This window comes from Rhizoctonia solani, chromosome 13 (genome assembly GCF_016906535.1).
Source record: "Rhizoctonia solani chromosome 13, complete sequence".
NCBI classification, from domain to species: domain Eukaryota; kingdom Fungi; phylum Basidiomycota; class Agaricomycetes; order Cantharellales; family Ceratobasidiaceae; genus Rhizoctonia; species Rhizoctonia solani.
This window is the reverse complement of record NC_057382.1, coordinates 39,011-64,923: the sequence shown is the minus strand read 5'-3', so window position 1 is coordinate 64,923 and position 25,913 is coordinate 39,011. Positions and strand designations below refer to the sequence as shown.

General features: G+C 43.9%; 3 protein-coding genes across 3 annotated transcripts; 1 reads left to right on the top strand and 2 right to left on the bottom strand.

Annotated features, from left to right (window-relative positions):
- Positions 1–2: 2 nt before the first annotated feature.
- RhiXN_06893 (Retrovirus-related Pol polyprotein from transposon) lies at positions 3–13,245 on the bottom strand (the record flags this gene model as incomplete). Its single annotated transcript, XM_043326709.1, has 2 exons — positions 3–2,986; positions 5,697–13,245. 2 exons carry the CDS (start codon positions 13,243–13,245, stop codon positions 3–5), a joined length of 10,533 nt encoding a protein of 3,510 aa, XP_043185181.1.
- A 1,394-nt stretch (positions 13,246–14,639) lies between these two features.
- On the bottom strand, positions 14,640–22,605 carry RhiXN_06892 (uncharacterized protein; the record flags this gene model as incomplete). The annotated part of the gene is made up of 7 exons (XM_043326708.1): positions 14,640–20,112; positions 21,783–21,870; positions 21,925–22,110; positions 22,162–22,239; positions 22,288–22,299; positions 22,348–22,468; positions 22,516–22,605. 7 exons carry the CDS (start codon positions 22,603–22,605, stop codon positions 14,640–14,642), a joined length of 6,048 nt encoding a protein of 2,015 aa, XP_043185180.1.
- Positions 22,606–23,109: 504 nt separating this feature from the next.
- On the top strand, positions 23,110–25,842 carry RhiXN_06891 (uncharacterized protein; the record flags this gene model as incomplete). The annotated part of the gene is made up of 11 exons (XM_043326707.1): positions 23,110–23,269; positions 23,317–23,427; positions 23,476–23,553; positions 23,605–23,801; positions 23,845–23,984; positions 24,034–24,421; positions 24,472–24,627; positions 24,683–25,346; positions 25,395–25,475; positions 25,526–25,746; positions 25,822–25,842. The coding sequence occupies 11 exons, from the start codon at positions 23,110–23,112 to the stop codon at positions 25,840–25,842; spliced, it is 2,217 nt and encodes a 738-aa protein (XP_043185179.1).
- Positions 25,843–25,913: the final 71 nt, after the last annotated feature.

The window sequence follows — 25,913 nt, the reverse complement described above, 5'->3', positions numbered from 1 at the left end:
GCTTAGAACTCCTTCTTCTTCTTGTGATTGGGATGGATAGTGGAGCCAGAGGTTTGCTTCCATTCTTTGATTACTTCTGGAGCATTCCTTAATTCTTTCTCTGTCCTCCATCTATCATGTTCTGAGCTGTACCCAAGCCAACGGATTTTGTACTGCCTGATTCTCTTGTTGCCTTTCTTTATTGTCCTTTCTTCTACTATCCTTTCCACCTCATATTCAGGCATCTGTTGGAAGTCTTCTCTAGGTATATTCTGAGTGGGTCGGCTTCCAAACTCTGGGGGTGATGCCTTGTAAGATTCCAAGTGGGCTATGTTAATGATTGGGTGTATGCGATAGCTAGCAGGTAATCTTATCCTATATGCTACTGGTGATATGCTTTCCATAACTTCAAATGGTCCTTCATAACGCATATTTAGCTTATTCCCTTTCCCTGACTGATGTTTGAGTAAGTTTAAGGAATGGGGATTGATTAAGACTAAATCTCCTGGCTCAAAGGTAACATGTGTCTTGTCAGAATTATAGTATTTCTGTTGATAATTCTGAGCTACTTTGAGAGCGTCCTTAGCTAGTGATCGTGCTAATTCCATGGATTCCTTGAATTCTTCAGCTGTTTGACTTTCTTGGGCTGGTCTTGGAATGTTCTCAGAAGTGAGAGCCAGTAAGTTGGCTGATGTTAGAGGCTGGAATCCGCGGAGTAGGAAGGCTGGTGTCTGTTGTGTGGATGTATGCACACTTGTATTGTATGAGTGCGCAAATCCTGATAGAAGCTTACTCCAATTGTCCTTGGCTGGGTTAGTGAATACTCTAATAGCCACTTCTGTAGTTTGATTAAGTATCTCTGTTTGTCCATCACTCTGAGGATGATGTGCAGTGGTGAGTGCTTGCCAAATTCCTAACATACTAACTAAGTGACCCCAAAAGGCTCCTGTCCATCTAGCATCTCTATCAGTGATTACTTGCCAAGGTAAACCATAGTGACACCATATGTGATCATGGAACAGTTGCGCTGTTTGTACTTCATCTATCTGAGTAGTACATGGGATGAAATGTCCATACTTAGTTAGTTTGTCCACAATAACTAGGATAGCGTTGTAGTTGTTACTTGGTGGAAGATCCATGATGAAGTCCATTGATACTACTTCAAAGGGTTGCTGTGGAATAGGTAAAGGTTGAAGGAATCCTCTGGGTCCATGCCGTCGATGTCCTGCTTTCTGACAGATATCACAAGTGTGTACATACTTCTGAATGCTTCTAGCCATCTTAGGCCAATAGTAAACAGAAGCAATTCGATGATATGTCTTAGCATAACCGGCATGTGCTCCTTGATTGAGGTTATCATGATTTTCTTTCAAAATATCTACTTGTAGATCCCTAGGTACACATAGCCGATACTTTTCCTGGGAATCTATAAAGTAGATCAATCCATTATCTCCTATCTGGTATTGATGGAAGGGTGGATTGAGTGGATTGTGGTGCAACTTGAATTCTTCCATTACTTGCTTGAAATGGGAGTCCTTCTTGTATGCTTCTATGAACCTTGTGATTTCTTCTGAGTTTATTGATATTTCCACAGAGTATGAGGTAGTTGTTTGATAAGATATAGCTTCTGCCGGTGTGGGTATCCACTTCTTGATGGGCTTCTGGCTATTTCCAATTTTGTAACTCTGGGTGAATGCGCTTGCAACTCTAAGAAGTTTCTCTTCAAAACGTTCATTTATCTCCTTGTAGAGGTTTCTTAATGGGTCTTCCTCCATATTGAGCTTGAGTGGAGTTGATTGATCTGCCAGAGGGCTGGTATGATATGGGGTTCTCCTCCTAAGTCTTGAGATAGGATCTGCATTGTCATGTACTCTTCCTGCGCGGTGCACAATTTGCATTCCTGGGTAGGCTGAGAATACTAAGCCCCATGTCATGAGTCTTCTGTTGACATTATTGTAAGTCTTGCTCCAAGTGAGAGCGGCGTGATCTGTGATAGCAACAAATTCAGCTCCTTCCAAGTATACCTGAAATTTCACAAGTGCTTCCTTGAGGGCTAATGCTTTGCGCTCTGTTGGGGAGTAGTTTCTTTCTGCTTCTTTTAGAATCCTTGACCAATAAGCAATGACTCGCTCCACTTGTACAGTTGTTTCTTCAAAGTCTTGCTTATCCCATGTATCCCCCCCAGTCACGTTGTCTCTCTGCTTGGAAGCAGGAATTGTCATTCTGGGAACTGGGTTTCCTTTGTCATATTCCCCCCTTAAGTACTTGTATGCCTTTGTCCCCTTTAGGTCTTTTATCTTGATGGATTGGACTTGCTGTAATATTCCTCCAAGGCCATAGTTGCATGCATCTGTATATAATCTGTATGGTTTTCCAATAATAGGATAAGCCATTACTGGAGCAGATGCAAGGGCCTCTTTAGCAAGTTCAAACGCTTGTTGTTCCTTTTCCTCCCAAGACCAAGCTGTTCCTTTCTTGAGAAGCTTGAACAAAGGCGCTACAATCCATGAGTAGAAGGGAATATAGCTAGAGAAATAAGTCATCATCCCTAGGAAAGTCTGTAAGGTAGGAACATTTTTAGGGGGTTCCAACTCTAAGATAGCATCAACTTTTTCCTTGTGGGTTGATAGACCTAATCTTGATACCTTCTGTCCTAGCAATAGTAGTGATTGGTATCCAATGTGACATTTCTTTGGAGATAGGGTGATTTCAGCTTCTTCAATAGCTCCTAAGACTTGATCTAAGTGATTGCAATGGTCTTCAAACTTAACACTATAGATCACTATGTCATCAATATATACTAGGGCAAATTGCCATAGAAATCTTGAAAGTATCCTATTCATGACACGCTGGAACTCTGCTGGTCCATTCCTATATCCAAAGAGTAGTTTGGTAGGTTGCCAATGGCCGTTGTGACATCTGAAAGCAAGTTTCTCTCTGTTTTCCTCCTTAATGGTTAGCTGAGTGAAACCAGCTAGCGCATCTAAGGTAGTAAGCCATTGAGATCCTTCCAAGGCATGCAAAATGTCAGTTTGCTTTTGTTATAGAGTAGGGTTTTAGGGACTATGTAATTAAGTACAAAATATAATAAAGTGATTAATAGATCAGTTATCTATGGATAAAAAAGGCAATAGACTAGCTATATAAGGGTAAATTAGGTTAGTAATCAGGGTGATCCCTACACTTAACAAGTAATCAAGCGATTACTGCAGATGCAGGTGGTTGGTTCTGCTTATACCTATAGTATGAAAGTTAGTATCGAGTCTTAGTTACCTACTACAATTTATCTGGATTTGTTAGTAATTTATTTGACTGAGATCGCACTCAGTTAAGGTGTATATGCCGCTCTCAAGGCCTTAAACTCTCCCAACTGACTTACTCAAGAGGTTCAGGGTCGCCCTAGAGCCTTTCCTAGCTACCCAGTATCTGTTGGGACCTTGCTAGAGGCTATATGCGCCGAGATACCTTACAGGTTAAGTTCAGTGAGCTTAAGAGGCTAAGAAAGCGAAATAAGACACTCTAAACTAAGCTAAGAAGATCTAATAGATCTTCAAGTTCACACAAGGGGTAAGAATGGGATGAAAAGAAGGTTGTATTCAAAGGGTCTCCCTCAGGGGGTTTATATACCCCAGAGGGAGAACAAATAACTATATACATGATGTACAAAAGAGGAAGTTACATGAGAGGTACAGTCTGAGCTATTTGATACATAAAGACCAATTAGTCCCAATAAGTCCTAGTGGGATAGACTCAAGGTTATTTACAGAATGCTCTAGAGCATACATGACTAAATTACATTAGTGTGAATGCTAAAAATAACCTTGAGGCAAGGTAGGATCTCATAGAAAAAGCTAGAAACTTAAATGGTTAGTATCTCCATCAATTTGGCTCAGAATCAGACGATTCCTTTTTGGGAACTGAGATGCTGGAGCCTCCGACCTATTGGTATTTGTCCGCATAGTAATATGCCTATTTCCCGCCGAGATATCGGCGTCGGCGCGCCCCGCCGACCTTTGGCGCTTATTTGCAATTACTAAGCGCCGGCGCTTGCATGCTTACTTGCACTTGTTCTATGGTCTGTAAGTACCGTTCCTACATATAAATGTATGATACAAAAAATGCTATAAATCATAGAAATAATATTATAATCATTCCGCATGATTAGATGTGTATATATGCAAGCGCAATGAGGAAATAAAGTATAAAAGGTCTTGTAGCACCGTCAGTTTCCAAATATAGTAATGCCTATGCCCATATTTGGATAGAGCAAGTAAGATTACTACAGTTCGCACTATTCACTATTGGCAATTAGGGGCGCATATGTCTAAATTAGTCATTCCATAACATATCCCCCCCAGTTTGGACATATGTGCTTGTGTGAAGTAACTGGGTCACCATTCTGATTCTTAGGATGGGTCTTGATTCTCTCTTATAGCCATTCCAGGAGGCTAGCTGACCATCTTGCATAGTGGGAGCAGGCAGGAAAGACTTGTATTTCCCATGTCCTTATGTGGTCCTGTGTTGATATTCATGCATAAAGCTTCATAATGCCTTGCTAAGTAATGCTAGCATCATGAGTTTGGAAGGTGTGGAAAGTTGCACAGCAACTATGGATGCATGCAACAAAAATGCAAAGCCTTGCAGAGTTTGAAAAGTAAGGTACAGGCCTTGCAGATTATTAAAAGGAGTATAGGTAAATTAAATGCTAGTAGAGTATTGGGGAGAGGCATGTTTAAGTATGTTACCAAGATATAGTAGCCAGGCCAGGTTTATTACACCAGTGTGGACACATCAAAAGTGTCAAGGAACTTAGAGTGGATTATCTTTAATGGTTCCTTTGAGTGATTTTGATCTTAATCTTAAATCTGGTGCACTCTTGAGTTGTTTCTTTGGTTTGCTACTTAAGTTGCGTCCCAGCCATTGAATAGGGTGCTGGTAGGTGCATTTATCTCCTAGTTTCATGTATTCTTGTTCCCTTAACATTTCCGCTAAGCTCTTAGACCATTGATTGATCACTAGGTCTTGCTGATATCTATTAGGACGTCTTCTGAGTTTGTACAAAGGCGCTTTGATGATATCTGAACATGGAACATCTATTAAATTGATAATGGTACGTTGTCCTGACCAATATGTTAACTTGTCCAGAGGCTGTTGCATTTTCCCTGGATATAAGTGGTTACGCCTGTGAGTTGTTCCGTGTGACCTTGGGTTTGCCGGGCTGATATACGGTAGGTCTGCCTTTGACTGGAGACGTGTCTTGCGCAGAGGTGATTCCACTGCTTGATTCCGTCCCATAAATGCGCTGGTACCTGCTGACGCATTACAGTCCGTAGGGATTTCTTTCCTATCGCCTTTAGGTAGTTCCGCTACTGTTTCAGTCCTAGCTCCAGTTGCCCTGTTTCGTCTCAATGTACACTTAAGTATTGTATCTACCGAGTGCCAAGAGTTTGGATGCTTGAGGCGATTCCCTTGCATGTTGACAGGCGCTTCCTGCTTGTTGTGCTGCACGTCCATTTGTGTCCTAGTATCATTTACAAGTACTTGTAATCTTTCAGTGCAACTAAGGTTGTTCTGAGCAGAGTTATTCAATAATATGCTTCCGCTAGTTTGGCTGGTTGTATACTGCGTTGTTGGTCCTTGCATATAACTACGTTGCTTCTTTTGTATATGTTTGAACGCTCTTGCCGTTTCATGATAGCTGTCTACAGTAGCTGTACTAGCTTTGGTGCAATCAATTGGCTTAGTTGCTTTAATCTGTGTAGTTAAATGCGATTCCTTTGTCCAAGCATGAGCAATGTGCTTTGCGGCGATATACTTGGCTGTCTTTTGAGTGTTCTCTGACCAGTGATGATAGTTCTGGGATTTTTTGGCTCTCAAACTCTTAAGTCTTTCTGGTTGTTGCTTAAGACTTCGCTTTTCTAATCCAATTTTTTCTGTGTCGAATTTTCTATCCCTTGTATCCCCCCCAGGCACGTTGTCTCTTTGCTTGGACGTGGAAAGGACTGAATTCAGAAGGAAGTGTTGATTCCCCTTGAACCACCTAAACCTTTGAAAACTTGCCGGGCAATATTTCCCTGTCCTATACGCTGTTTGTCTTGGTTTGTTCGTGTGCGTACTAGCAGGCAACGTTTGCGGTGTTAATAGCTCATTCAATTGCTCATTCAGTTTAGCTAATTCTATTGTTAATTGCTCCTGGCTGGACTTCCAGTCCAAACTCTGTCGACTACTAACGTCTTCTTCGATTGACTTTCTAGCTGGTATTGGCTCGGGAGTGCATGGGCGCACTAACGCTGTGAAGGATCGAAGGGTTTGGTAGGAGTCTTGAGTAGAGGCTTTTTCGTTGATTTCAGACTCGTTGTCACTCGTATTCTTGTTGTCGCTTAACTCTTTGTAATCCCCTTGACTGGAGCGATTCGTCTTGACGTTGGAATCCGGTTGAATTTCGATATTTTTCAGAATTTCTTTCATTTCGTCGAGCTGCTTCTGTATGTCCTGAGATATATTATTATCATGTCTCAGCAAGCGGTCTTCATGCCATGCAACTTTGTCCAAGAAGTCGTCCCATGTAGTTCCTACAGATGTATCTATATACAATGACCAATGTTCAGGAGCGCTGTTCATGATCTCCGTAATTAGTTCAGATTCGGTCCAATCGCTAAATAGAGTAAGCGTTTCGGCCTTCCGAACAATGTAGTCTACCGGTGTTTCATACGGGTTATCTCTGTCTCTGAATCCGGCTTGAAGAGCTTCGGCCTTATTTCTGTCTATCAGCGATTGATTCATGAAGTGTATTGTTATTGCGCGTCTTAAACTTGGCCAATCGGCGGTGATGATTCGTCGATAAGTCTTATCTAGTGCATTAAACCATCTTAGCGCTCGACCCGTGAGTCTCGATGGCACTTGTCGTCCTAACTGTATGCGTGCATAGATACCGTATTCAGCTAAATTATTGATGGATATGATCCATCTGGGTAATTTGCTGGTATCGCCATTCCATTCTGGAATGTTATCCGGCTCAAGTTTAGGATCAAAGTGCACGGGCTTAGGTCTGAAAGATCGTGCGCGTATAGGGTTCCTTATAGGTACGTCACTATACTCATCTCCTGATTCGTCAGGTGGATCCGGAGGATCGTTCCTTGTCCTTTGTTGAGGATGTTGGTCTTTGTTGGAGCTCTGATTTGATTCATGGGCACAAGGCGAGTCTCCTCGGTCGCATTTATGACTATATTGACTGCTAACGGAAGCTTGCGACGTTTCATCCTGAGACGATTCGCTGAATCTGCGCGAGCTGGCTAATCGGCTCCTTACGTGAGTAGGTAATGTATTCCTATTTCGTCGTGCCTTAGACGCGGTTGAACTACTGACTCTATTCGACCTTAAATTCTTCGCAGTGCCGAATGCTTGGTTAGTACTTCGTCTTGAGCTGGACCTTACAGGCGATCGAGACAGCCGTGATGTTCGTGCTGCGGCGCTCCTAACTGTAAAGGTAAAGTTGTCTTGGTACGACGGACCGGTTATATTCTGCAGTGCCTGTTCCTCCGCTGTGCCAGATGCTTGTGTATTTAGTGAGCTAATACAAAGATTAATATCTGGTTTGTCGGGCTCGATAGCTTCCGGCTTGTAAGTCGAGTGTTTACGTTCCGCTTCCTGATTGTACTTGTACGAGAGGGTTGTCAATATATCCAACTGATCTTCTAAAAGTTCGTATTGGTATAGATGCTCTCTCATTGGTGTCGAAGCTAACGTGTCGTTGTTACTCCTGTCTCCTGGATTGGATACTTCACTTGTAACCAAACCATATGGCGTAAGCTTATCAGGCGGTAGCAAGTATTCATGATCGGTCGGCTTGGTGAACGAATGCGTTATCGAGCTTGACATCCCTGATATAAGTGTCGAAGGTAGTTCGGGATCTTGCGACATAGGAGTTTCGACTCTTACATCCGATATTGTTAAACCGTTTGGACTCCTTGTATTAATTACCGGCGACCGGAGTCCTTCGTCAGTAGATATTGATGAATGAATACTTATTTGATCGATATTATCACCTCTGCTTGGTGTAGTCGGCTCTTCTGGTACTAGACAATTAATTCCAAGATCTGAAACTAACTCTGCTTGACTAATAACTGGTTTGTCATTAGCTGATTTCTCAGGTAATACGATTCGGAGCTCAGTGTCAACGGCGCTTGACTCGGCGCTTGACTCGGCGCTTATGCATAGGGCCATAGGCTGGTAGTCGGGACTTAGATTTCTAATTTCCGACGGCGCTAGAGATTCAAATGCGGCGTTCGCAGCAACGCTAATGCTCGGGACTAATACTACCGGTGTACCCGATGAGTCGTATTCATGAAACGAGTTAGGACCTTCCGTGTTTGCAAGTATAATAGGTAAGCTCGTATGAGCACTGTTTGGTTCTCCACTGATATGTACTAGCGTCTGCTCGCTGATCAAATTCCTTAGCTGCTCGGAGTGCAAACCGATGTGTTCATTTCGTAACTCAGAGCTGATACACTGGGTATCGAAGCTTGGCGTAAGTGTCTTATGTTTTATTTGATAATGCAAGCTCTCCGGAGGCTCGCTCAAGACTTGCGTCGATGGTTCGATATTGATTGTACTTACAGATGATGCCGATGAATCAATTGAACTAATAGTCACGCTTCCTTCTACACTATTGATTGAAACGTCCTTGAATATACTAGTGTTAGTGGTAGCATAGTCGGCTGCACTTGTTTCAGTCGATTCAGAGCCACAAATTGTTTCAGACAATGCTGAGTAAGGATCACGTGACGGTGTCGCTTGTAGCGCGCTCTGAATAGTGTCGTTCTTGCCCATGTCAATTTTATCCACCAATAAAGATTGTTTGCTTGCTTCAGACTCAAAGATCCTTACGGATGATTGCGCTGGTAGTAATAGATCATTGACAAGTCTAGTCGTGTGACTGTTGTTACACAGAGACGAAGATTCCGAACTCTTCATTGAAGCGCTAAGCTTAGGTATTTGCTGGGCCGACTTGCTTGATTCGTCAGGCAATATCGTCGATACTGGATGTTCCGGACCGGGCGGTCTAGTCGAGTCTAAAGCTAAATCACGTTCAATCTTAATAGCAGCTGAATCGACAGTAGATATATGCGAGTCGGTAGAATCGGCGTATATATCCATTATTTGCTGAATTTCACGGATAGTTTCAACTAGCCAGTCCTGCATATCTGGCGATAAATCGACTTCCAGTGGTTGAAAATCTGGACAATTTCCCGATGTTTTGCTGCAAATACTTGTTGCCGTCTCACCATGCTCTTGCTGACTAAGTGGTGTGTACGGCGCGTTAGTCTTAGAAGTAGCTTCTTCCTTAGTATTTGTATATAGGTCCGAAGTAATACCAATACTTGATCCTTCTAAGGTACTAAGTACTGATTGTTCGGCCAAACCTTGCGGCGCAATTGCATTTGAATGTGGCTTATAAGCTTCCGAAGATTGCTCTAAGCTATCTAGATATTCGACACTTAGGTTTCCGTAAGAGACTGACAAAGTATCTTGACTAATCAAAGGCTTCGAGTCTATTAGTGGTTTAGGACTTGAAGGAATCTTGACCAAGTTGTTACTATTGCTTGTTACCGTGCAATCTGTTTGACTAATCGATAGCGAGGGTAGAGCCGACTCAAGAATAAGCTGTTCTGCTGTATTCAGGTGAGTGCCAATAGTATTACTACTGATCTGTGGCAGCATAGCGTCGACTGTTGAGTACAATTGGTCCAGGGACCCTTGAATCAATTGCGTTGCCTTTGGAGAAAGTTGAGCGGGTTTGCTTCTTATGTTCAATGCATGTATCTTGACTAATGCATTGGCTGAGTTCTCTGAGGCGTTGAGCAGGAAGTTTGTGACCAAAGATTTGGGCGCAAATTCAAGTAAGCGTTGCTGAGTAGTGATCAGGGATTGTTCCTTATCCGGCAATTCATGAGCCAATAGACCTTTGTCTAATGCCTTGGGTTCGACGCTAGCTGACACTTTACTTAAGTAACCTATATTGGTATCCTCGCACGAATTAGACAAGGGGTCTAGGCTAATCATAGGATTCGGCTTCAGCTGTGATTCTCTATGAATAGAGATGAGAGTTGAAACTGTTTCAGCGTTAGTCAATAGGTCTTGGTTTAAGCATGGCTTAGATTGCGACTGTCTAGGTAAGCGACTAGCTAAATATTCTTCCTTTGTTCGCCTAATACTGCTTGAGGTGTGTAGCACATCATTATGCGAAGCGTCGATTGCTTGTTTGGTTATCATAGATGAAGACGGAATAGTCGCCACATGGAATTCGTCCGGTGAATGACTAGCTTGCGAAGTCAACAATCCGCTAATTGGCTTAGGAGTTGCTTCCTTATAGTTTAACTCATTAATTATAGTCCGCTTATCATGTGTATTAGATATGTGAGTATCTGTGCTAGTAGGACCATGACTAGTAAGGTTAGACGGCGTTCCTGTATGCTTAGTGATTCCATTTGCAGTACTAGTTGTAACCAATGCATGCAATTGACTAAGGTTACCAACAGAGTGACGGCTGTTTATGTGTACCAGATCACACAATGCTTCATCTAGCAGTGGTGTAGTACTTCTGAACTGGTCGCGCATCATCTGCATTGACTCATTGTCTGATTGCTTAACAGGTTTGGCTAAGCTCTCCTTTCTTGATGTAATACCATTGCGTTTTTTGATTGTAACTAAAGGCTGAGCTATCTTGTTGACCAATAGATCGCTTAGCTGTTCATTAGATGCAATACCCTTTACGGCTTCTACTGGTATCTCATCAACAATGGGTATTGATTTGTCAACAGACTTCCAGACGGGCAATGCTGGGCTATTGTCACACTCTAGAGTAAACGTAGGTGTCGATACGGATACTACTTCCAAGTCGAGAGGGGTGGACGGCTGAGAATCGTTGAGTGATGAGTAGGAGCTTGAGCTCATTGTCATATGATTAGGCTGAGTACCCTTAACCGTTTCAAGGTTGCTAATGGTACTTCCTGCTGACGCATACATGTACTCAATGCTTGCTCTAGGACTTGTATGCCGATTTAGATGTTCCATTGGTTCTGAATGGGGCAGTCGAAGCTTAGCTGATGACTGAAACACTTTGGTCACTCTGTAATCATCATTGCATGTAGATGACATGGTAGGCGATTCGATTAGTGTTGTTTGAGTTGGCAACTTATCATGTGATAACTCATGTTGGTTCTTAGCCTCGTTAGGTAACAAATCCAGTAGGGAGTTCATATTCATTTGTGAGCTATGCTTACGTGGATCACCTTGTGGATGATTTGTTGCGGGTAAATGATTAGTCGATGACTTATGAGGCAAGTCTTGAACTGTTATAGACTTAGTAAGTATGTTGTGCAACCTTTGGATCGATCGTTCCATTTGATCCCTAAAGCTAACAGCAGCTACTTCGAACGCGCATGCGTCGAACAAGCATTTGGATGCCGGCCATTCTGGTGTTAGAAGCAGTAAGTCCAATTCATTTGATTTCCGAATGGTCTTAGCAACTAGACTATTATAGGCAATATGAAGTTCACCATATTCGGGCCAGTAGTGTATGTCTTGGGCAGGAATTAACTTGTTAGTGATGACGCAAGTCGGTCTGAATGTAGTAACTATATCTAGTAACTCAAATAAATGCGCAGCCCATGTTTCACATGATTGGTTCGGAGTGTAACTGTCTTGCTGAGTCGGCATGAGTAGATTATATAAGTTGCGTGCCAACCGCCGAAGTGTTCTTCTGGCTCGGCTAATTTCCGGGTCCAATCGGGTCTCAGAGATAAGTCCGGCACTAGCAGGCTGAAACGAGTAGTCTGCTATTTCCTTATCTGTAATCGCGTACGCGGGGGTATCAGGCAAATACGGTAAGTACTTCCTTAGTTCTGGACTGCTAGTTGCCGATGAACTACGGCTATTGTGCAGTGCAACCTGTTCTGGCGAGTGTTGGGAGCTAGTAGTCTCCTCGTGCTGCCATGTTCTAGGCTGTACCAGCCATTCGTCTAGCTGCACTGCAATTGTTGGCAAGTACTTGCTTAAATCTGGACTCTCTGCAACTGATTTGTTATGGCAGTCGTATGATATAGCCTGGTTTGGCGAGCGTTGAGAGCTAACCGTTGCCTGGCTTCGACGAGTCTTAAGCTTAGCATGCCCCTCATCTAGCTGTCTTACCGTTGCAGGTAAGTACTTAGACTCTGTATCAGGCTCGAAGCTTAGTTGACTGCCTGAGGCTTTGTAGCCGTTATCCATGTTGTTGACCAAGTGGTTATCCAGCGATGTATCATAGCTGATGCTATGATTCAAAGGGTCGACTGGGTCCTCACTGTTGTAGTTGATCAAGCTGTACGGCGGATCGCTTAGGGCGTACGATGGGTCACTTGCAGTATACGATGGGTCGCGTGGGATGCACGGCGACGTTCTCTCAGTTGACGGTGAGTAAATATTGTTCGGCAATGATTGTTTAGAGCTTAATTGTTGATATGAACGTTTGTGATGGTTGTCCATATAGCTTTCAACGCATTCATGCTGCGCCGTAGCCGTGCGGGCCTCATGAGTCGATGGAGTCGATGAGATAGCTTCCTTGCGACGATGGTTTGGGTCGAAAGGTGCGTCGCGCTCTCTGTACCGTTCCTTAGATGTATGTATGCTACCATCCTGTGCTCGACGAAATATATCCTTGTTAACCACTACTACGTTGTGCGTATCCGAGACCGTGAGGCTGTTGTTCTCGTGCTGGGAGCGTTTGTTACTAATGCTCCGGCATTGAGAGCTCTGTTGGGAGCGTCGGCTTGAGTTAGACGTAGTCTCAGTGTTGTTCGCATGATTATTATTCGTATCTAAGTACATCCTAAGAGCAGCATCTAAGTGTATACAATCGTCATTCATGTCTGATGAGTAGCGCGATTGGTGCTTTGGTCTAGGGGGCGTTGTCGACCGGGGCTGAGCTGATGAGGAAGTGGAAGGGGTAGCTTTGGAGTACTTGGTCATCAGACCACATTTGCAAGCGTCTTGATGGGTTCTCGGCGACAAAGTTGTTGAGTCGGGCAACCTGGCAGCATTAGTACTGTTGCTGAGGTCGATGGAGTGATTAGGAGAGGTAAGAGGGTGTCGAGCAGTGGGCTGAAGGGTATCCAAGGCAGTGCTTGTTGACGGCACCTGTTTGGACGTTGTAGAGCGATGTTCCCTTGCTGTCCGAAGCCCTAATTCAGATCTAGACGATCTGTGCGAGTGTTCTGGAGGTTTCCACATGCAGTGTTAGTACAACTATAGTAGTAAGACTAAGTACAAGTAATAAGAGACTACAGGTAAGAATTAAAGATGTAACCAACGCGATGCCCTGCGGTGGTCACCAATGTTATAGAGTAGGGTTTTAGGGACTATGTAATTAAGTACAAAATATAATAAAGTGATTAATAGATCAGTTATCTATGGATAAAAAAGGCAATAGACTAGCTATATAAGGGTAAATTAGGTTAGTAATCAGGGTGATCCCTACACTTAACAAGTAATCAAGCGATTACTGCAGATGCAGGTGGTTGGTTCTGCTTATACCTATAGTATGAAAGTTAGTATCGAGTCTTAGTTACCTACTACAATTTATCTGGATTTGTTAGTAATTTATTTGACTGAGATCGCACTCAGTTAAGGTGTATATGCCGCTCTCAAGGCCTTAAACTCTCCCAACTGACTTACTCAAGAGGTTCAGGGTCGCCCTAGAGCCTTTCCTAGCTACCCAGTATCTGTTGGGACCTTGCTAGAGGCTATATGCGCCGAGATACCTTACAGGTTAAGTTCAGTGAGCTTAAGAGGCTAAGAAAGCGAAATAAGACACTCTAAACTAAGCTAAGAAGATCTAATAGATCTTCAAGTTCACACAAGGGGTAAGAATGGGATGAAAAGAAGGTTGTATTCAAAGGGTCTCCCTCAGGGGGTTTATATACCCCAGAGGGAGAACAAATAACTATATACATGATGTACAAAAGAGGAAGTTACATGAGAGGTACAGTCTGAGCTATTTGATACATAAAGACCAATTAGTCCCAATAAGTCCTAGTGGGATAGACTCAAGGTTATTTACAGAATGCTCTAGAGCATACATGACTAAATTACATTAGTGTGAATGCTAAAAATAACCTTGAGGCAAGGTAGGATCTCATAGAAAAAGCTAGAAACTTAAATGGTTAGTATCTCCATCAATTTGGCTCAGAATCAGACGATTCCTTTTTGGGAACTGAGATGCTGGAGCCTCCGACCTATTGGTATTTGTCCGCATAGTAATATGCCTATTTCCCGCCGAGATATCGGCGTCGGCGCGCCCCGCCGACCTTTGGCGCTTATTTGCAATTACTAAGCGCCGGCGCTTGCATGCTTACTTGCACTTGTTCTATGGTCTGTAAGTACCGTTCCTACATATAAATGTATGATACAAAAAATGCTATAAATCATAGAAATAATATTATAATCATTCCGCATGATTAGATGTGTATATATGCAAGCGCAATGAGGAAATAAAGTATAAAAGGTCTTGTAGCACCGTCAGTTTCCAAATATAGTAATGCCTATGCCCATATTTGGATAGAGCAAGTAAGATTACTACAGTTCGCACTATTCACTATTGGCAATTAGGGGCGCATATGTCTAAATTAGTCATTCCATAACAGCTTTGGTAAGGGATACTCATCTGGTACAGCTACTTCATTGAGACGTCTGTAATCCACACATAGTCTGGCTTTACTGTTGCGATAGACTACTATAACAGGAAATCCCCAAGCACTCTTGGATGGCTCAATGACTCCAAGTTTAAGCCATTCCTCAATCTGCTTGTCAATGACTTCTCTTTTAGCTGGAGAAGCATGGTAAGGGGTTAGAGATATTTCTTTAGTTCCTGGCCTTAGTCTAATTTCCAGTTGAGTGTTATGAGTACCAAGTCTACCATCTAATCCAAAGGCTAACTCATGCTTGCGCAAGACTTTTTCTAGTTTAGCCCTTTGATTAGGAGTGAGATGTTCTGAGAAATTAACTTCTTGAAGGAATCTATCTGAAGGGACAGGTTCTGGGTCAGGTACTTCAGCAGTCTTGGGTCCTCCTTCAGGCGACTTCATTAATTCCTCTTCTTGTGCAGTAGGCTTTTCTTCAGCTTTCCTCTGCACCATGGCTTGTACTAAGGTAGCATACTTGATAATGCTGTCTTTTTCTTCCTTAGTAATGTCCTTTTCCTTTGCAAGGTATTCATTGGGATCATGCATATATCCAAGAATTTCTCCTCCTTGCAATCTTAAAGGATGTTCTGATAGGTTAGAAACCTGAATCTTAGGATTGTTCCTATCTATCAGGCAGTCTGTTATTGCAAACAGATGTTCTTCTTGTCGATGGGAATTGAAAGATCTGTCCATAAAACCAGAGGCTTGACCTTCCTTCCATATTGTCTTGACTTTGATGAGCTTGATGGTATGCGCTGGGATAGTAACTGTCTCATAGACTTTTACTTTGACAGTATTGGGAGGTAATTTCCTATGTTGAAGTCGCTTCTTGTAGGCTTTCTTAGAGATCTTGATTTTCTCAGAATTCTTGATGAATCCTTGCGCAACTTCAACCATAAAGGTATTACCTTGTTGGTCAATTCTTGGGCTGGAATCTGATTCTTCCACAGGAATAGAACGTCCTGTATCCCCAAAAACTATCCTTGTTCCATCTCCATTCCTAACTAATGACAGTTGATACTGAGATGCAAAGTCTGTTCCTAAGATAAAAGGTGTGTTCATGTGAGGAACTATGTAGGCTTCTACAATCATTTTAACTAATCCTTGTTCAGTATCAAAGATGATGGGAAGGGAAATATACTGTGATAAGCTACTATTCCCAGTAACTTGAATTAACTTGAGTTTTTGTCCAATGCGCACTCTAGGTGATGGATCTAGAGTTTTAAGTATTGACTCATTAATGAGAGTGATCTCTGATCCTGAGTCAAAGGTGATGCGCTTCTTAGGTCCATTATTTGTCTGAAGCCAACCTTTGATGATGGTGGCTTTGGATCCAAAGAAAGCAGTTCCTGGTGGTCTTGACATTAATTGCTTGAGAGTGATTTCTTCTCCATTCTTGGCAGTAGCTGTATGACTACTAGCCATTTTCAGTTTCTTATTAAGGCTCTTCCTAGTGGGGAGCTTGGGTTGTACATATCCAGAAAATACAGATGAATCAGATTCCTTACTGCCCTGGTCAGCAGAGTTAGTACCCTGGCTGACAATGGTCCCCTCCAGACCATGCTGTTCCTCCTGGGATCCAGAGCTGGGCTTAGCGCTGGAGGTAGAGACAGCTAATGACTGAAGGGGCTTATGAAAATCCTGCTCTTCCTCAGAAACAGACTCTTCTCCTTCAGTGTCATATTCTGTTTCATCAAGGTAGGCTTCATCACAGAGATCTTCATAAGCTTCCTGGGCCTCCCATTCATCATCATCTGCTTGTGCCATATGTGATTGCACAAATCTGGAGTTCTTCTTGGCATGCTTACAGTCTCTATCCCAGTGCATCATACTTCCACAGTGTCTACAGGGTCTAGCTTTCTTGTCTTTAGGAGTTTTACCTTTAGATACTGTAGAGTCATCCTTAGGGTATTTTGGTGGAGGATTATTTTGATGCCATCCTACTGGTTTAGATCCTGCTAAGTGTGAGCGCGCACTTGGCCTAGAGTGCCTGTTTCCTTCTAGTCTCTTGAGAGTAGATTGCATCTGGTGTAGTTGACGCTGTATGTCAGAGTTATGAGAAGAATCTTTTCCCAAAAGGTCCTCCTCATGCCATGCAATCTTGTCAAGGAAGTCTTCCCAAGTGACTATTCTTGAGGTGTCTATATGCGTGGTCCAGGACTTAGGAGCACCATTCATGATTTCAAAGATTAATTCAGAGTCAGTCCAGTCACTGACAATAGTGAGAGCTTCCATTTTCCTGATGACATAGTCTTCTGGGGTCTCTTCTGAATGATCTTTATCCCTGAACCTGATGCGCATGGCTTCATTCTTGCTTCTGTTCAGGAAGGTCCTATTCATGAAGTGGATAGTGATAGCTTGCCTAAGTGCTGGCCAATCTTCAGTTATAATTCGCCTATAGTCCTTATCCAATGCATTGAACCATCTAAGAGCTCTTCCTGTGAACCTGAGAGGAATCTGCTGTCCAAGCTGAATTCTAGTGTAGCTACTATACTCAGCTATGTTGTTGATGGAGGTCATCCAGCGCAACAGCTTCTTAGTGTCTCCATCCCACTCTGGGATTATGTCAGGTTTCAGCTTAGTATCAAAATGTACAGGAGCTGGATTAAAAGGTCTAGCTCTAGCTGCATTTGCTTGAGCATATGGTTCATTTCCTGGATCTTCTGGGTCGTTGGGAGGTCCTCCTCCATTCCTTCTAGGTGGGTTGTTCCTTCTTTTACCAGAGTTATCAAAATCTCCCTCATCGCTATCATATGGTGGGTCATTTCCTCCTCCTCCTTCAGCTAAGGGAGCTAGTCTATCTCTAAGTTGATCCCTAGGAGGTGGATCATTAAACAGCTCACTAAACCTTCTAGAGGAGACCATACGTCCTACAATATGAGGAGGTAACCTAGTCCTATCAATGGGTGGTGCTGGAGGTACTTGAAGTTGTGGGACAGGTGCTAGTAGAGGGGCTAAGAAGTTTCCTCTCCTACTCATATTAGCTTCTTCTCTAGTAACTGGTGCTGGCTGCTCCTGTAAGTAAGGTAAATTGGTATGGATACTTAGAGGAGTTCTTCTTGATTCAGGAGAGGAGGTAGGTCTCCTGTGGGCACTTTCAGCTAGTCTAGAGGAGCGCTCTTCTGGGATTGTAGATACTCTGGTAAAGGATTCAGCTGGTATAGCTGGTCTTCCTGAGGATTGCCGATTTGCTCCCAAGGAAGATCTGCGATTAATAAAGTCAGCATGTGGAGGTGGATCTCTAAGAGGAATACTTGGGCCTGCAAGGCTAACTCTTCTAGCAGCGTTGCTTAAAGGTGGATTATAAGGTATATTCCTAACATTATCCTCTTCTACTTGGCTCCTAATCCTGGGAGTAGACTGTGCTACTGGGATTTGCATGGTATGAGTAGCAGCACTTGAGACAGAAGTAATAGAATCAGCAGGAGTAGCTGGGGCTATTAGTTCTGGGGCTACTTGGTCTCTTCCAGTTGATGATTCAGAAGAACTTAAGCCATCTATACTTCCATCTGAAAGATTGTTGATGTAGTCTTCAAGGGCTTGTATATTGAAAGGAGGTATAGCTGAAGGTTGTGCCATAGGAACACTTGCATTACCTCTAGGTGATGATGGTAAGGTTTCTTCTGAACTAGTGGAAGGGACTATAGTGGGTCTAGGAGTAGGTGGTCTAGGTCCTAGAGATCTAGTAGCTTCTCTCCTAAGTCTCTCAGTCCTTTCTAAGGTAGGTGGGACTTGTAATGTTACATGAGGTGACTCTTCTGGTATTCTTCCTAAGGGTATAGATCTAGAGGAAGAAGTAGCAATAGAGCTAGGAGGTGATGGTAAAGGTTCAGAGGGAATAAGTGTGGTTCCATTATCAGGTCCTAAATACCTAGGTTGCATAGTAACAGTAAGAGAGGCTTTGGATGAATGAAGACTACTAGGAGGTTGTCCTGGAGGAGTGCTACTGGAGGTGTGCAAGGTTACAGTTGGAGGAGAAACTTGAGGATCTGGAAGTAAAGGACTAGCAATAGTAACTTGACTAGTGGGTTTGATAAGACTCCTTAGTAAGTTTTCTTGAGCCGCCTCCTGTGGAGTGACAGAAGAGGCTCTAGAACTTTTGGGCACTAAAAGGGTCATATCTTGCTTGAGTTGTAGGGTCCTATCCCTAAGGTGTTCTTGTCCAGGTTCTACCTCACTGAGATGTCCTGCAGAGATGACTGGGGAAGGTGGTCCAGTCTGAAGTTGTCTACCAAGGATCTCATATAGCTTCTGAATGAAACGCTCCATCTGATCCCTATAAGTGACTGCAGCTACCTCAAAGGAATGAGAGGTGAATAGACAGTCATGTTCTGGCCATTCTGGAATAGGCAATAGTTCTTCCATGTCATAGACGCTCTGAACAGTTCTCTTGATTAGTTTATTCAGGTCTATGTGCAACTTACCATATTCAGGCCAATGGTTGATTTCTTGAGCAGGAACTAACTTGGTAGTAATGCGACATGTAGGTCTAAAGGTTACTACAGTATCTAGTAGTTTGAAGTAGTGAGAAGCCCATTGCTCACAAGAAGGTGAGGGGTAGCAATTCTCATGGGCTGGAGGTATCTCCACATGATAGAATACTCTTCCTAGCTGCCTGTAGACTTTCCTAAAACTATTAGCTTGAGGGTTCTTCCTGCACCAAGAGGTCATTTGGGTACAGTCAGGCTGATAGTTGAATTCTCCTGGAGATTCTTCATTTAAAGGGTATAAGGTAGTGGAAGGAGAATAGGGTAGGTACTTCTGGATAGCTGGGTCATTAGTAAAAGACCTATCATCAGGATCCAGTAAGGCAGCTTGAGTTTCCCTATGCTTAGATATGTGGGCTTCAGAAGTCTTTCCTTTAGATCTCTTAAGCTCATGAGAGTTCATAGGCTCAGAGGGCTGAGTTTTACTAGAGGAAGGTTCCAACATCTCTATATCAGGAAGTCCAAATACAGGTATCATCCTCTGGAAGGTAGCTGAACTAGTCTTATGACCAAAAGGTGAAGGCTTCCTTATAGAAGAACTTGGCTTAGCTAGCTTGTTTGCTTCCTGAATAGCTTCATATTCCAAAGGAGACAATCTTGGAGAGTGTCTGGATGATGACTTATGAGAGTGAGGAGATATCCTTCTTGAGCTACTAGGTCCTGCTTGAGGGTCTTCCAAGGCTGGCATGGAAGCATGTGGCTTGATGGGTGATTCATAGGGTTGGATAGGTTGAGGAATCACTAGCTCCTCAGGAGAGGATTGCTCAATAGAGTACCTAGTAGGTCCAAAAGGGTTGTTGGGACTATCTGTAGGTATGCTGTCTCTAGGAAGCACAGAGCTTCTAGGGGTACTATGTCTAGGCATACTTTCTCTTGAAAGTCTTGTGTCCCAAGGGGTCCTATTAGAGGATGCAGGTCTACTTGATCTTCTAGACATAAAAGAATGTTAGTAGAGTACCACAATTAGAATGTATATACAAAGTGTGAAAGCTTGTACAAAAGATTACAGGTAAGAATTAAAGATAACCAACACTAGGCCCTGCGGTGGTCACCAATGTTAAGAGTCGTGTAAGTACAGGAGTAAGAAAGAATTACTATATACAAAATGTATATGGGAATAACTAAGAACTAGTATTAAGAATCAGAATATATGCACAGAATATATGCACAATATAGGCTAGGTTATCAGGAATAACAACTCCTAACAAATAGTCTAGCAACTATGAAGTGCAGGTGGTTGGTTATGTATAGTACCTTAGACCAATGTTACTTAAGCCTAAGTGACCAAGGGTATGTATACTTAAGGTCTCTAGGATAGTACCTTAAGTAAGAGGGTTACCTGACTAATGTACAGGATTTATAGGATTGGCCTAATAAGTATAGGACTTATATATGCTTAAGTAAGACTTAAGACTTATGGGGTTTACCTAAAATATATCTAGGATTTATGAGATATTGTAGATAAAGCTATCTACAATATAAGGGGTATGGTGGATTGAAACACTATCACTCAATCACAACAATCCTTACAGTATCGTCGCACTATACTCAATGTTGAACTCAACAACTGTGACAGTCAAGGGGCACAGGGTCGCAGTAAGTACACTAATAGGTTACCCTGTGTCTGTTGGGACTGGCCTATGGTCTTAGTGCGCCAAATAACCTCCTATGCTATTTACAGTGAGTCAATCACTAAAGTAAATGCGCAGATAAGCTGTTAAAGGCTTGTGTGTATATGTCAATATATAAGAGTGGATAAATGGATGCATTAGAAGCGTCTTCACAGGGTCCTTTTATACCCTGAGAAGGCGCACAAACAAGTATATACATGATTGATACCAAGAGGGGTACAGGAGGTACATGTGGCAACTGAAACACTTGAGGGAGCCGATACCTTGGTACATAGTAAACAAACAACAGATCCTAATATTTGCCCCAAGGCAATGTTTGCCCCAAGGCAGTATTTGCCTGTGTGGGTCCTTAGATGTCCCAAGGCTAAGTGTTTCATCCTTGGAGTAAACAGTCCCAAAGGTAGGATACCTCTGCATTGGGTACTTACAGTAAATGGGGCATAACTCTACCAAATGTTGTCCGTTTTGGGAGTTTGACCCAGCGTTCTGGAGCGCACAAACATGCGCACCTAAGCGCAAGCGATTCGGCAGTGTGGGATGCCCGGGTGATGGAGAAAAGGCGCATTTAGTGCGTCGGCGCTTAAGGGCTGATTAAGCGCCGGAGCACTTGCCTATGCGACAGGGGGGACCCTGAATATTTCTGTGTGTAGCCACAAGATAGAATCTTGAATAATAAATACTACAAACAAGAGAAATATTACTTGTTACTGTTTATCTACTCAGCTGAATTTATATATATTTAAATGAGTGAGAAAACAGCATATATGCAAAAGGCATTGCATATTAAGGGTATTCCTGAGCTTTGTAGGTTTTGTAAAGGTCACTATTGGATAGAGGGACCTTGAAAACCTTAGTTCGCATCTTTATCTCATTTATTTACTGTGAGATTACTAGTGTAATTAATAAAATAAGTACAGATTAAAGAAGAAATGTCATATCCATAACATCCGGCGTCTTTCTCAGCCGACGACTTTGCGCGTTTCTGGATCCTGGAAGTATTGGCGCAGGAGGATGCATGGGATAACTCGGAACTTCTGATTTTGGCTGCAATAGGACCTATAAAACTATGTAAGCGGCTGAATCCTGTGTTAGTACTGACAAGTCTTATACCTTTTCGCCTTCGAGGAGAACCCAACACTTCATTGCCTCCTTCCTTGTCGTCCGAGCTTGAGTCCGCCTCCAAACCACCCTCGCCTCCGCCTTCGTCCTTGCTCTCGTCATTTCTCTGCAAACTCTCTGTGTGTTTGGCGGAGTTCGTGCCCACAACCTTGTTAAACACTGGTCTACTCGTTGTAACTAGCATACATGGTAAGCAAAACACAAAATATAATCACATTAGATACTTACTACTCCCCTCCATCGGAGAATCCGAGTCTTCAACATCAGCATCGCATATACCTCGTAGGTTGTGCCTTGGCGCGGAAGCTATGATCTTTAGGTAAGCAAAGTAATCGGTACTTGTGTGCGACTCACCAGGCTCCAAGTCTAGGACTCAAACGTTCTTCTTGAACACAAACGAGCTCCTTCGCGTACCATTCTTGCGCCCAGTACCCGGCGTTGGGTAAGCAAAGGACGGGGGGACATCTTGGGACCGGGTAAGCCTTGATTCATGCGCATACATTTGTACTGACGTCTCCCTAACCCCAATGCTGAACTTGATTCTCGGTCAATGCTTGCGCGCCCAGGGTTGCGCAAACGCACTTGCAAAGTCGACGGTGATCTAGAGGCCAACCTTCGGGGGGCGCTAGGTGGTAGCACGGGGTCTTTGGATATAGATGCCCTTTCAGACATTGCAACGTAACAAGTGTACTGAGGAATCCCGAGGTTGATGGTAGTAGGTGTTTGGGTGAGTACCCTGAAATTTGCAGCTTCTGACGCACTGACCAGCATACCAAACAACGCGCACACGTCCCCCTTCTGGGAGAGGGTGGGCGCATCCTATTTAGGTGTTGAAGAGTAATGGATTGAAATGTAACGATGAAACAATTATGTATGTAATCAAATAAATATATTCAATTTATCCCAAAGAAACGAAAGGCCCAAAGTGTATATATACATCGGGCCCAGGCATTGCAGAGATATTGTCCAGCAATGGACCAGCATTTGTATCCCAACAATCGACAAATGCTGGACAGCCTGGTCTATTACTGTACCAAACGCGACAAAAAAGTCCAGTTCAAGCCTCGGCAAAGGCTGGACACGTGCCGTCCAAGTCCCGTGCCCGCCGCACACCCTTTGTCAAAAAGGGGGTGAAGTCCTGTGCTCGGGATTCCTCAGTACACTTGTTACGTTGCAATGTCTGAAAGGGCATCTATATCCAAAGACCCTGTGCTACCACCTAGCGCCCCCCGAAGGTTGGCCTCTAGATCACCGTTGACTTCGCGAGTGCGTTTGCGCAACCCTGGGCGCGCAAGCATTGACCGAGAATCAAGTTCAGCATTGGGGTTAGGGAGACGTAAGTACAAATGTATGCGCATGAATCAAGGCTTACCCGGTCCCAAGATGTCCCCCCATCCTTTGCTTACCCAACGCCGGGTACTGGGCGCAAGAATGGTACGCAAAGGAGCTTGTTTGTGTTCAAGAAGAACGTTCGAGTCCTAGACTTGGAGCCTGGTGAGTCGCACACAAGTACCGACTACTTTGCTTACCTAAAGATTGTAGCTTCCGCGCCAAGGCACGACCTACAAGGTATATGCAATGCCAATGTCAAAGACTCGGATTCTCCGACGGAGGGGAGTAGTAAGTATCTAATGTGATTATATTTTGTGTTTTGCTTACCATGTATGCTAGTTACAACGAGTAGACCGGTGTTTAGCAAGGTCGTGGGCACAAACTCCGCCAAAGACACAGAGAGTTTGCAGAGAAATGACAAGAGCGAGGACAAAGGCGGAGGCAAGGGTGGTTCGGAGGCGGACTCAAACTCGGACGACAAGGAAGGAGGCGACGAAGTGTTGGGTTCTCCTCGAAGGCGAAAAGGTATAAGACTTGTCAGTACTAACACAGGATTCAGCCGCTTACATAGCTTTATAGGTCCTATTTCAGCCAAAATCAGAAGTTCCTAGTTATCCCATGCATCCTCCTGCGCCAATACTTCCAGGAGCCAGAAACGCGCAAAGTTGTTGGCTGAGAAAGACGCCGGATTTGAGCAACACCGGCAAATGGTTATATCTGTAAGTTTATCAGCTAGTTTTAGAATAAGGACTTACTGTTACAATAGAGCCACGCCCTCAAATCCATGCTCGATTTATGCGCCTTAAATCAAGCAAATGATGCCGGCGAGCTTGTAGCAAAGTTCGACGACGCTGGCAAGGCTGTCTGGTTTGTTAACGGGATTCTCGTCCCGCATTTTGATCGTGGGTTCGACAAAGAGTGGGAAAAATGGGGGACGAGCGCCATAGATGTGATACGCGACCAGAGCCGCTGGGACCCTTCCGACGTCAAGTACTTGGAGTCTGTGACCAATGCCAAATGGAGAGTTGTTGTTAAAAATGGGGTCTATGCGACAATGCTTCGTGTTTGGAAGAAGTACCAGGGAGATGCAGGCGAAGGGCGGGAGTGGTTGGATAAACGCAGGATGTTGAACAGACGTCAATCCCGGAAGGATGCGGTGAGTACCAAGCTTTTTCCATTGAGTAATTATACTTACGCTTGTGGCAGAAAGCTAAAAGTCGCATGGCAGCGCTCAAAGGATCGGGACTTGAAGTCGGGGGATTCGAATTTACCGGCGATCCCGGTTTTCAATCGTCCAAATATTCAGACCCGGACGATCAGAGCCGCCGTGTTGTTCAGGAACCCAAGTACCGAGTCGCAAAGGTTAGTAACAAGTAACTATTTAGGGTTTGAGTTACAAACACTAACCTTTGCTCAGCTTGTCCAATTTTTGGGGGCGCTTGATATCGCATACAAAGACAACAAGAAACGATGCGGAAATCAAAAGGTCACGCGCCGGGATTTTGATAAGGTCAATAACAACGTACCTAAGCTCAAGAAAGGGAAGATACCAGCTTGGGCTGTTGACAAGGAATGGGAACGCACGAACCCAAAAGCATGCAAACAATTGGCTAAGCGAATTGACTCGGACCTAGACGAAATCCCCCAAGAAGAAAAATTCAACAAATTTATTGATCGGTACACACCTCAACCACGGGAGTATCTGTCCCCTTTGCCATTGCCATTGCCATTGCCATCGCCATCCCCCTTGCCATCCCCCTTGCCTTCCAGGTCCAACGCTCCAGCCGATACCCCTGTTCCCTCTATTACGTTAGCTACGCAGAGCCGGGTCATTGAAGCGGCCCCAGTTACGACACCTACTCTTCTTGCTGCCGACATATGCCATCCCCCTGGAAATGCAGTGTGTCAGCCCCCTTTGGATGTGCCTACAGCTTTGTTAGTCGCCCCCAGTCATGCCCCCGGGTCTGGTCAGTCATGGGGTACAGCAATGCACACCGGTGCGTCAATGGGGTTTGGCACCAATGTAGCCTCTGCGGCTCCAAAAGCACCAACATTTTCCCAGCCTGCGTTCCCGCACTATGGTCAGTTAGGCGGGGCTGCATATATGCCACACAACGTATTGCCGATAGGGTACCAACCAGGTTTTCAGCCTGGATATCTATATGGACAGCCCGGCAGGAACGGAGGTACTCAAGCCCATATTCCAATTGGTAAGCTGAATATTTATGCGTCAGGTAAAACACTTATCTTTATATTTTAGACCCTGCTCTTCAAGGTGAGACAAGTGGTCGCTTGTATCCCTTGAACAGTATGCCTCCACCACCAGAGCTTCATGAACAAGAAGCTGCCGCCGCGCAATACAGCCTGACTGCGCAGCCAAATATACCCGGGCCAAATCAACCATCAAACACCAGACCCTGGGCAACCAAAGCGCGCAAATCAAGCGTGGCAAGTAGCAGCGGTGTTGTACACCACTGTAATGTGGGTACTTGCTAGTGGCGGGCGCTTAAGGCCGTAACTAATACAACACTGCTTATCTAATCTACTGTATCTAAGGCTATTCTACGGGTTGCGTAAGGCAACGTTCTACTATCTACTGGCAAAGGGGGCTTAGCCCGGGAGGTGTGGTGAGCGTAATAAGCGGGGTT